Source organism: Amblyomma mixtum, chromosome 5 (assembly GCF_055824585.1).
Source record: "Amblyomma mixtum isolate Tamu chromosome 5, ASM5582458v1, whole genome shotgun sequence".
NCBI classification, from domain to species: Eukaryota; Metazoa; Arthropoda; class Arachnida; order Ixodida; family Ixodidae; genus Amblyomma; species Amblyomma mixtum.
Genome location: NC_143016.1, coordinates 94,183,907 through 94,196,352, shown reverse-complemented (window position 1 = coordinate 94,196,352; position 12,446 = coordinate 94,183,907). Strand labels below are relative to the sequence as shown.

The 12,446-nt window shown below is 45.3% G+C and overlaps 1 protein-coding gene across 4 annotated transcripts in view; it reads left to right on the top strand.

The window, feature by feature from the left end:
- The window catches only part of LOC149343086 (arylsulfatase B-like), a 374,108-nt gene that overhangs the window by 29,330 nt on the left and 332,332 nt on the right, over positions 1 to 12,446 (top strand). For all 4 annotated transcript variants that reach the window (XM_089545602.1, XM_089545604.1, XM_089545605.1 and 1 more), the window contains one exon: positions 9,353 to 9,778. In XM_089545602.1, the coding sequence (XP_089401728.1) occupies positions 9,353 to 9,778 (426 nt within the window). The remainder of the gene's footprint in view (positions 1 to 9,352; positions 9,779 to 12,446) is intronic.

The window sequence follows — 12,446 nt, the reverse complement described above, 5'->3', positions numbered from 1 at the left end:
GGGGTGCGTCTGCACAGATGCTTCGCGCTAAATCGAGTTCAGCAGGAAGCCTTCGTGGTATTTACCATCGACGGAGCACAATGCCACAAGCAAAATCAATGCGATGTATGCCCAATTTCTACGGAGTCGTTCAGCCGACTCTTTTTTGACTACAGTGGAGCGCAGGTAATAATTTATATTCGCATGGACAAACCTGCTGGAAGGCAATATCCTATTCTTGGTAAATAAGATAACAGCAGCCTTCTGCAGACGGACGCCTTCTTTCTGACTTGCTTTGTCCAGAATGAGGGCACGACATCATTTATTCAGCCACTACTACGAAAATAATGATAGTACAGGTCGACAGTATGCGCCGCAGGAGCACCGTCTAAAATGTTTGGTATAAATTACGGATATTTCGCAAAGTATTACATGCCACTGTAATGCATGTTTCTGTGTACACGAGTCATCACGTTCCTCGGAGCCCATAACAGCACTCGCGTGCCCGTGGTGCTGTCAAAGTTGCCTAATTATATGGGCTAGGAAACGATTTCAGTGTGTGACATGTAGTGACGGACGCTTGGAAACCGCTGGGGCATTACACCACTATTTTGCTTCTACGACACTTGAACATACAACTACAGTTGCTATAGCTATACCGTTTAACTAAAGAGCTTTCAGGCTGTGACCCCGTGGAAAAGCAGCTCGCAAGATAGACTAGTGCCGAAACTCGGTTCCCACAGGCCGTTTCTCCTAAGCGATGCAGGAGATGCAAGCTTTTACGTTCGCATGCCGCGTCGCGCCAAGCTGATGGTACCTAACGATTAAGCCAGAAAAACAGTCTAATGCACGACATACTTGCATCTGTCTAAGGCCAAGATTCAGCTCGAAGGATCTCCTTTCTCCTTCAGCATTCATCGCGCCTTCACGAAAGGAAACGTCTCAGCTAAGATATAAATCACAAGGACATCACGCGTATAAACGCAAGTAGGCTTACATATGAAGGCTGTTCACCATTCCTGCTGGTTGCACGAAAAGTTTCCTCCAGCGATTATAATCTGAAGAAATGGCACAATATGGAACTGACCAGTCACTCCCCCCTCCCATGTTGACCACTGCCCGCTAAGCTCTGTGATCCTGTCTTCCCTGCGTGAGAGGTGGTGTTTCGATGCGGGTGAAATGCACTGCCTCCATCTTGCAACTAAAGTCGGAGACAAAAACTGTGAATAAAAGCTTATAAAACCTAGCAATACTGATTCAAAGAGCCGTATACAAGACCACTTGATATCAGGGAGCGAGGGATGAGAACGCAGCAATAAAATGGTGCCAGCGACTCGTTAATGACAATGCTTTGAATTCTTTAATGGCAATGTTGTGAATTCTTAGCCGCATCTACCTTATGAGCAGTGAGTATCCATCTGGCGAGAAGCCAACACCCCTGCGGCTTAATTCAATAGTCGGTTGATCTATAAGAGGTTTGGTTTGGTTTATGGGGTTTAACGTCCCAAAGCGACTGAGGCTATGAGAGACGCCGTAGTGAAGGGCTCCGGAAATTTCGACCACCTGGGGTTCTTTAACGTGCACTGACATCGCACAGTACACGGGCCTCTAGAATTTCTCCTCCAAAGAAATTCCAGCCGCCGCGGCCGGGATCGAACCCGCGTCTTTCGGGTCAGCAGCCGAGCACCATAGCCACTGAGCCACCGCGGCGGCGATCTATAAGAGGAATCCGCGACTGGACAACAACCTGCCCAGTGTATCGTTGACTATCAAGAAGAGAAAGAGCCTGCGTGTCCCTGGTTGATCGCGAGGAGAACTTTGTTACAACTTGTTGCAACTAACCTTAGTTACAACTTGATTCGCAAGATTATTTTTTAGAACTTTATGTAATGATCTTTGTGCTGCCTTGTTTGCCGAATACAACTGACGCCGGCAAGTCATGAATGAACTTTAAACAACAGAACTTGCGACATGCGTTATGTATCTGCCTGCTGGGTGGACAAGAAGAAAAGAGGAAGGGCTTCTGAAGATGGCCGAGGTCTCTTTTACAAGAGCTGACACGGCTCATGCGAAGATCAAACGCTTTTAGTGAAGATGATGTTTATTTGGCCTATTAACATTCTCTAAACCCACGGCCAGATGGACTAAGATGGACTAGACAGCCAGTTCTCAATGGAACCGAGCGGAATCAAGAACGCCGGCCATTACGGCGAAGACAGTAACAGTGAATTTGGTGGGGCAAATGTATGGATACATAAATCGGAAGTGAATGTTGTAATAAAACATTTTAGTGCTCAGAAGTGAGCCGCAGTGCAGCGTACGTCTACACTGGTCGTATAAATTAGGGCTTAGAAACCGCACCCATATTCCCCCCCCCCCAAAAAAAAAATAAAAAAATAAAAGAAGGTATAAAGAAGCAAGTACACCGTGTAAAGCCACGCCGAGGTTTCGGTGACGTGGCTATTATCGAATATTAAAATTTCCAAAACGTTATTCTGTGGGTTAAGGTAAACAAACAACTTTCCGACGCAGTTGCCAAGAATACAGCGCAACGAATCTACGATGGTGGTGAAAGGTTGCTAATTGCAATCATAGAACATTTGTGCAAGCTGCCAAAATGGGCGATATCTTTAAAAGAAGGAGATTTCTAAAGCATTCCAGGACAAATAAATATAGTAGGAAGTGCCTGTACGTCGCCCTTTGTTTAATGCTTCATTAAGGTTACTACTGATGGTATTGAAGTCGAGTGACATTAGAGTTCCTCGGAAATAATCAACATATGTATATGGTACTGCTGTAAAGAAGCTTCTCGTGAGGGCCCTCGTACAAAATAGGAAAGGTCTTTCTCTAGGGCCGTTTACTGCCAGTCGATTAGCTACTGCCTATATGTCCTGAACTGTTTTATCGAAAACAAAATACATTCGTTTCGTCCCCATACATAACAGTGTGGTTTGTCTGGGGTACGTTAACTATATCGGATGTTTCAGCGAACACTTTTAAAAATTTTCAAAAATAGGCTTCTTGGGGTAAAAATATGGTGCCTGCTGCCTAGTATTACTAGTGCTAGAGGAATACCAGAAAACCGGCGAGTCGTCTTAACTAGCAAGTTGGTTAACAAATTTTTAATAATTAACTTTTTAACTTAGGGTTAGGCGCCTAGTTGCAATTAGAGATTTGCAGCCGGTCCTCGGTATTAGCCATATCAATTTTTAGAATTTCGAGAATACGATTTTCCTCGCCGCTGTGGCTCGATCAAATTTGGCTGCATCGGCGAAAATACATGTGCTTTCGAAACGATGCAAGCAAAGCAAGCCCTCTAGAGCACGCGACCTTTACTTGCAGCTGTTTGGAAAATACAGCATTCTGAAAAAAAAAAGACTGGAATGTTGTTTCTTTGAATTCTCAGAAAGCAGCCATACTATCCTGCTGCCAAATTTTACTCCTAAAATTTCTTGAAAAAGGGAGCATTCTCTGATGAGAACATCACTGCTCTCTATCCTATACGCAGCACTCTATGTAAGAGAGCTTCCGAAGGCCTCATAAGAATCGATACTTTCCTTCTGGGCAAGACATCTATTATAAAAAGAGAAGACTGGTGCATTGTAAGACGGTGATTAATGATGATCGACTTTGGTAGAAGAGAAACAGCAAGGAAGGACGCCTGTCGGTGAGTTCTGTGTCACCTGCAGCGCGAGTTGATGAAGAAGAGCAGACAGCCAAAGATGCATTCTGGCATCACATAGCTCAACGTGAAACGTATAAAAATAGTGCCAGGTGCTTAGTCTTTCACATTACTTACGGTTTTTTAGCGCACAGCAGTCTCTACACAGACGTGCTGCATGATCTCAAAGGTGCCGAAGCAAAGAGCAATAGGAGGACCACGTGGGCTTTAAGAGATATTGCAGCTATAATTGCATTCGCGCTCTCGTACGCCCTTACTTTTCTGGCATACCCGGTCGTCATTAGTTTTTCGTGTAGGTGGATGAGTTAGCTTCCTGATGCTCCGTCATAGGAGAGGAAGCTCCGCAGAGCTTTCTCGCATAAGACATAAGCATGCGAGGTCGGAGTGCGTTCATAGGGCTGAGAAGGAAATTAATCTATGCTGGTGCATTCTTTCCGATCGTATTCACTGCAGAGCAAGTGGGCGTAAACAGCCTCCCTTTGAGGTCAGGGAAAAGACGCTCTCAATTATACACAATATGTGGCAAATAATCTCCGCAAACAGGACAATAACTGTGAAGTGAAGTTGAGGCCCCCACGTCTTTTTATTTATTGCAGGCAACAAATGCTTATTCTCAACATTTATTGTTCCTGATGTCATGCCATAAACCTACTGCAATGCGCTACAAGACGAATTCCTCACTGTTATCTGCACTGGGCTGTTTTGTGAAGTTGGCAGCAAACATAGTCCAAAATATTTCTCAAAATAGCGAGCCTGACCCCCATGCTTGGGCGTAATCGTGTAGAAAAATTGTGGAACATTTATTATTGTTGTTTAAAGTCTATGGCAACACACACGTTTCCAAAATACTCACAAATCCTCAGTAACGTAGAAACTTGTGTTTGTTGGTTCATATTTACGGGTAGTAGCGCATCAGAAGAGAAGCAACGGTGAAGGATATGGATAAACACAGGGCACAGCTGCAACAAAAATTTAGCTGCAATTAGCAGCTAATGCGGGAAATTTCGCTGAGTACGCACATAACACCGAGGGCGACACCTATTCTCTGTTGTAACCTTTGAGTGTCACGTGCTAGTGTAGTTTTGAGATAATTTTTACCAGTAAGCGGAAAACAGTGTAAATTTTGAGACAGCTCCGCTTTTCCGATATCGACGGACATCGACTGACACCCCAGCCATTCAGAGCTAGGACCAGAGGTGCGTTCTTTTGTTTTATGTGTGGTTCGAACTGACTGCGTTCACACGTTTCGGGGCGCAGAGTAAAAAAAAATAAAACGGGACTTTTCATTCTTATTTCAACAGCGACTTGACCTGTCTTCTTGGCGTCCCGAGCAGAAAGCCAGAGCCGGCCGATGCCCGGCCGATCGATTCTCCGTGAAAGGCAGTGACGGCGTAATGGAACCGCGGTGTTATATAAACAAAGGACCCAGCATGACCGCCCAACCTACAGACCCGCCAAGCCCTACACTCTCGGCGCTCCTTTCGACCTCCACATCACTGCCATCGCCTGAGGCTAGTTGAAGGTTACGCTAGGATTGCATCACTTCGACAGCTGTCGCAGATCTATGACAGTCGGCACAGACATGGGCGAAGCGGGTACTGAAATGTTGCAAGAGCAGCGCGTTGATGACCGATGAAAGGATTTTCTTAGCTATGTGGGTGGTAACTGCAGTTTGCGTGTTTATTTACAGCGATAGCTTTTAAAAGCAGGTTTGCTGCTTTTGCGGCGTTGGTATCGTTGGCAGGGCAACGAGTAACGCCGATTGCGCACTGTACAGTGGCGTCACGCATGACGTCACTGGAATGCACCGAACTCAGTGGATCGAATAAAATTAAGATACGAGTGAGAGCACAGTGGTGTCATGGGCACTTTTAAAAATAAAAATAAAATAACAATGAATAAACTATGTCATATTCACCATCATGACCTGTCGCCGAATCTCCCGTTACATGCTTGTAGCCGTATTATAAGCATTTTTTTTATTAGAGTTGTTCCAAAGCAAGAAATGAGTTAACATACATCTGTTGTTCTAGAAAGGACAACAACCCATAATTTGAAAGTACACGCCTATTCGGATTTGCCGCATAGTGTGTCGACTGAAGTTCATCCTCTGTAGCGTTTTTTTTTTTTTGCGGTTATGAAGTGAGTCCGCGTAACACAATGAATTTTATGTTTCTGGCATCCCTCTTTGGATCGCTCTGCAACTTAACTACGTCCGTTAAGGCAAGTGTCCGTTATCATAAATGCTTGCAGTATACAAACAGGCCTGCAACCACTAAGTTCATGGGTACAAGTTTCAGTGAACTCGAGTACTGTAACTGCTAAACGAGAAACTCCAGAGAGGCTGTCCATTACAGCGAAACACGGAGCGCACCACCCTGCATTGGTGTTTTTGCGTACGTAAGATACAACAATGCTAGTGAGGGCACGCGAAACCACCTTGCCGACAATTAAACCTTATTGGGTGACGGTTCGCTCTCGGTGTGAAATATTTTACATGGCTGCGCTGTCAACTTTGTGTTAATCAGCGAGGCTCCTATCACATTCATCGCTTGGAGCTCTACGCGTGAGCATGGTCGCCAGTGGTCCTCTTCTCCCTCCCGCAGGGATCTGGAGTGTAGTGTACGTCTCCTCCGGGCACCTCACTGCGTGCATATGTTTTCCCTTTTCGTCTGATAACTAATCCTACTCACGACACCACCCATCATGACTGCTCGCAATCCGCCCGAAGCACACTGATTGACACATCGTTTTTAATTGTACAGCCTTTGTCCAAAGTTTGGAGCCCAGGGGGTTTTCTTTTTAACCACGCTCTGTCGTTCTTAATGGATCTCTAGCACTCCAAATTTCCTGGACATGACAAGATTTCTGGTACTGCCTCCTGCGATAGGTGGGACTTCCATGAATGCTCCTGGAGTCCCAATATAAAGCTTGTAAGTGAACCCCCTGGGCTATACACTTTTGACAAAGACTGTACCTTGTTAAGGTACCGCCTGCGCACCAACACGACGGCCTCGTTTCATGATCTTCTCCGAAACTACGACGAACCAACTGCACTCTTCGCAGGGAGGCCGCCGCGTTGACACTCTGATGAGTCGGCGTCGCTGAAAACAGGGCACTGATTGGGCCTCCTTGCAACCAGGGGTCTCTTTCTGTCCTCTTCCTTCTTCCAACTCTCATTTCACTTCACTCTGTGAAACACGATTGAGGTACTTCATGAAGGGGCTGCGACCCAAGCTCCGGCACGGTTCTGAAAGTCAACAAGCCTTGCTAAAATCATCACTGCTTATTTGTAGTTGTACACAAAGGTTCGGGAGCGAGAAAGTCGTAATTGTGGAAGTTTCACTCGGTAACAGCGGTCGTCCAATTGGAGCGAAGGATGTACACGAACGAATAAGTCTACCTGACTAAGCTAATGAGTATTCCGAGAATAGAAAACTGGAAACTATTGACGCCCACAAGGAATACATTCTGCAAAAGTACCTGCCTGAGTACTTTCTAACTGCAGGCAAGGAGTCGTATAGATCACTGAGGCATGGTTGGAAGGATTGCAAAGACTGGGTCAACAAAGGCAGACATCAATGAACGATCCAACTTAAAGTCAAAATGAGCCGTTGTTGCAAACAATATTCTCTATTATGCCTCAAAGTTAACGCTCATGCGTACTCGGACTAACTGCCGCAGAGAGGCAGTTAGTTGTTTGTCCCGAGATTTGGCCGCGCAACCGAAAGTAATCTCGTATGGTTGGTGACCAGCCTGTCAGCCTGGAAAGACGTTCTGATTATAGTAATCGTTCTGGAAACTTTTTCTCTCCTTTACACAGTGGGTTTCGCAGTCTGACACAGAGACAAATCAAGAAAGTTCGCTCTTAACTACTTCCTGTGCTGTAATATTGATTAAAAACCGCGGAGTTTCTACAGTCTTCGTCAAAAGTCTTCAGCCCCATGGTTTGCGTCTTAAACGTGTAGTGCAACATTCACGGCAACCTCGAAGACTAAATGACCTTAAAGACAGAGTCTCGTCGCGTATTAAAAAAGTTTACAGCTTTACGGATACCATGAATGCTCTATTACCCGGCAGAAAACAAAGCCTGTTACTACCAGATATTTCTTTTTGGGAGAGGAGGAGGGGGTTGTGCGACCTGCTTTAGCGTCCTTAATGTCGCCACTAAAGAAATTGCTAATTATTGGTGAGTTTTTACGCTAGCTGCGGAATAAAGGTTGTTGTTATCGATAGTCTCCCAAGATGAAGCAAGCTGTCTTTCACATTTCTTCACACAGCTTTGATTTCTGCTCGTGAAAACGAAGTTAAATTTATTTACTGCCAGAGGTATGCATAGTATGCAACGATCTAATAGCCAGCAATCATTCCGACTGCCTGTGTATGCCCAGTTTTATGGTGGACACTGACTTCTTTTTGCAATTCTTATCATTTTTCCTTCCTTCCTTTGCGATGCATTATTATACGTTCGCTATCAGGCAACGAAAGTTCTTTGGGCGAAAAACAGCGTGCATTCATCGAAAAGAAATGTAGTGTAAAAATACATAACCAAATTTGCAGCACTCTGCATGGGTGGTGCTTTTTTTCAAAGTAAGCCAGTGGCTAGTGGACTCAGACACATAAACTCCTGCTAGAGTACGGTTTTTGCCGCCGCGGTGGCTAAGTGGTTATGGTGCTCGGCTGCTGACCCGAAAGACGCGGGTTCGATCCCGGCCGCGGCGGCTAGAATTTCTTTGGAGGAGAAATTCTAGAGGCCCGTGTACTGTGCGATGTCAGTGCACGTTAAAGAACCCCAGGTGGTCGAAATTTCCGGAGCCCTTCACTACGGCGTCTCTCATAGCCTCAGTCGCTTTGGGACGTTAAACCCCATAAACTAAACTAAACTAGAGTACGGTTCAACCTTTCGCACACCGATTTCTTAAGCGCCGTTCAACGAGTGATTGCAGCTGTTATTGTTGCTGTTGATCTTGATGCGTGTGTGCACCTCGGGCCGTCATTCATAGTAGTAAGATGTTTACAGTGACAAAAAATGAGTAGCCCTGAGGTCATCGGCTTAGAGGATTAATCAACGAAAGGCGATGTACTTTTGGTTTAGACATTTAGCCGTGCATTTGGCCGCAGAATAAACGGCGTCAGCCGTAAGAGAAAGCCTACCCATGCTCATGCAGAGTTTCGTTTGACAACAGACATGCCGATGCAGTCTCGCAAGGCAACAGCAGTTCCCAATTGGTACCGAGGTGCTGGAAGTGGTAAGGGAATGCGTCTACTTTTGGCGGGTACTGACCGCTGATCCGGATCACGAGAGGGAAATAAATAGAAGAATAAGAATGGGATCGCGGGCATGTGGCAGGTTCTCTCAGATCATGAATGACTGTTTGCCAGTATCCCTCAGGAGAAAAATATACACTGCTGTATCTTACCGGTACTCACCTATGGGGCAGAAACGTAGAGGCTAACGAAGAGGGTTCAGCTTCAGTTAACGACAACGGAGTGAGCCATGGAAAGAAAAATGATAGGCGTAACGTTAAGAGACGGGAAGCTGGTGGAGTGGGTTAGGGAACAAACGCGAGTTAATGACGGGGTTATCGAAATCAAGAGGAAGAAATGGGCTTGGGCAGGGCATGTAATGGGCTCGGCAGCACTGCAACGATGCCAACGTACACTCACCTACATCGCCTCTTTGTCGTGCAGATGCTGATGTTCGCGCTCGTGCCTTTCAGTCCGCTTGCTGGTGGTGTTGACGCGAGAGGAGCCATCGGCAGCACTCTTCAGCCGGGAACGTCGTCCTCTTGTCCCCGGAACTCCGACCCTCCGTCCTCCATCCCGGCCGGACCGCAGTCAGCTGGCTCGCTCGAGTTGGCACAGTGCCTTCTTCGTGCCCCCTTCAGCCGGCCTACCACGGAATACTGCACGGACGCCAACTTTGGTTCCTGCCCGAGTACGGCGCATGCGCCAGTCTACCCACCCACCCTCCTCCCAACGATAACCAGCATGACTACGTCACCAGAGCGTGCAAGCTACTTAAGGACTGCATCACCGCCCGCGCCGCTTAATGGGCTCGGCAGCACTGCAACGATGCCAACGTACACTCACCTACATCGCCTCTTTGTCGTGCAGGTAAGGTATGATCAATCGCTATTTGCGCGGCGTACGCGTTATGCGGCCTTGCTAGTGCTGCCGAGCCCACAGTGTTGTGTCGCAATTACCTTTGAATGTGTTGGCGTCATACGTCAACTGCTGATCTTGTCGGGTGACGTTGAGGTTAACCCGGGTCCCAACACCCGCGGCGCTGCTCCGCAAGATAACTCTGACATAATGGAGGCTTTGCAAGAACTGCGATCTGGCCAAGCATCTTTGTTGTCAGAAATGAAAACAATTCGTTGCACGTTAACTGAAAACGACAAAGCGCTGGGGGAAATAAAAACCAGACTAGCAAAGATTGAAGATGATTGCGCAACATTTGCCGCAATAAAAACCGATATCAGCGATGTTCGGGAACTTGCGGAGCACAATGCCGGTGAAATATCAAACATTATGTCTAAGCTGGTGGATTACGAAGACAGGGCGCGCCGCTCGAATTTATTATTTTTTGGATTAAAAGACACTAACCCTGAAACATGCGCTGAATCTGAAAACTTGATCACGACGGTATGCAAAGAAAAACTAGATATAACAATCAGCCCCACAGACATTGAAAGATGTCACAGATTAGGAAAATTTGATGCCAACAAAAACAGACCAGTCATTGTTAACTTTGCTCACTACAAAACAAAAGAGAAAATTCTTTCCTCTGCTAGCAAACTAAAGAACAGTTCCTACAGTATTTCGGAAGATTACTCGAAAACTACCCTCTCTGCCAGGAAACAGCTACTTGCATTTGGTAAATCACAACGTGAAAAATACAAACTCCGCTACAATAAGTTAATCATCGGCAGCACTACCTACATTTATGACCATATTTCAAACGAAGTTGTTCCCCGCACCCCATAGCTACTACGTAATCCTCCGGAAAAGCCTAAGCTCCGCCCTTTGTCCATTCTTTACACTAATATTCGCAGCCTTGTACCGAAGTTAGATTCCCTCTCAAGTCTTATACGCACTACGGAGATCAACATAATTGTACTAACCGAAACATGGCTAAATTCAACAGTAGCGGACTCCGAAGTAACTTCCATGTTTCCTGATTTCAATATCTTTAGACGCGACAGAATTAATAGGCGAGGAGGAGGTGTACTAATAGGTGTTCATCATTCTTATCCATGTTCCGAGATTAAACTTGATTCCCCTCTCGAGCTCCTTTTCATTAAGTGTCATGCCTCGTTCCCTCCTGTTATCATTGGTGTTTGCTATCGGCCCCCTGATCTAACTGATTCCTTTGTTGCCCACTTACACGAAGCACTCCGCGTGATAACTACGTCCTATCAGCACATACCTATTCTTTTTTATGGTGACTTCAATTTTCCTGACATTACCTGGTCCGATCTTCCCACCATTACATCAAAAAATAACATTGTAAGTGACTTTGTTAACACGTGCCTAACCTTTGGCTTGTCTCAAGTCGTATCTGAACCTACTAGGCAAACTGATCATTCCTCCAACATTCTCGATCTCATTCTCACTTCCCACCCTGATAAAGTTTCTACGCCACTTCATTTACCTGGACTTAGTGACCACTCCATTATACTAAGCACATTTTCATTCCAAGTCCCAAGTTTGAAGAAAACCAAAAAAACACTTACATTATACGACAAAGGTAACTACGCTGCCATGAACACAGAACTAACCGATTTTGGGGCGTGGTTCGTCCATGACTTTTCAAGCCGGTCAGTAGAAACTAACTGGTCCCTTTTCATACACAAAATGCATCAACTAATAGATAAGCACATCCCTACTATCACGATCACAGAAAAATTATCGTCACCGTGGTTTAACAACGATCTGAAGCGCCTTAATAACAAGAAGAAACGACTTTTCCGTACAGCCAGACGTGTGAACACTGACTGCTCATGGAAAAAGTACCATTGTGCTGAAAAAACATTCCAATCTCTGGTAAACCAAACTAAACGTTCCTTTTTTTCATCAGTATTACCTTCTATGCTTCTCACTAATCCTAACAAGTTTTGGAAATCCATTAATCCTTCACGCAACACACCTATTACTTTACATGATGAGGACCATAATCTCATTCCGGAACATGATGTCTGTCGCGTTCTAAATTCTTTTTTCTGTTCAGTTTTTACTAATGAACCGGACGGCGAATTACCGCACTTCCCTGTCTTCGATCATCCAGCTATGCCAGACATTTTGTTCGATAGCAATGGTATTAGGAAACTAATTGAATCATTGAAAGTGTCATCGTCATCTGGCATTGATGGCTTGAACTCAAAAGTGCTAAAAAATACTAAAAACGTGGTTAGTGTCATTTTGTGCCATCTTTTTCAACAGTCATTATCATCAGGCGTGCTTCCGCAAGACTGGAAAATCGGTAAGATCGTTCCAGTCCCCAAGAAAGGTTCATCGTTTTCATGTAAAAACTACCGCCCTATTTCTCTTACGAGCATCTGTTCAAAACTAATGGAACATATTATTTATTCTCACATCGTTAAATTTTTAGTTTCGCTCAAGTTTTTTCATCCTAACCAACACGGCTTTCTAAAAGGACTTTCCTGTGACACCCAACTAGCCCTTTTTGTTAATGATCTTAGCTCTCATCTTGACCTAAACATTCCCGTTGACACGCTCTTCCTTGACTTTGAAAAAGCTTTTGATAAGGTACCCCACAAAA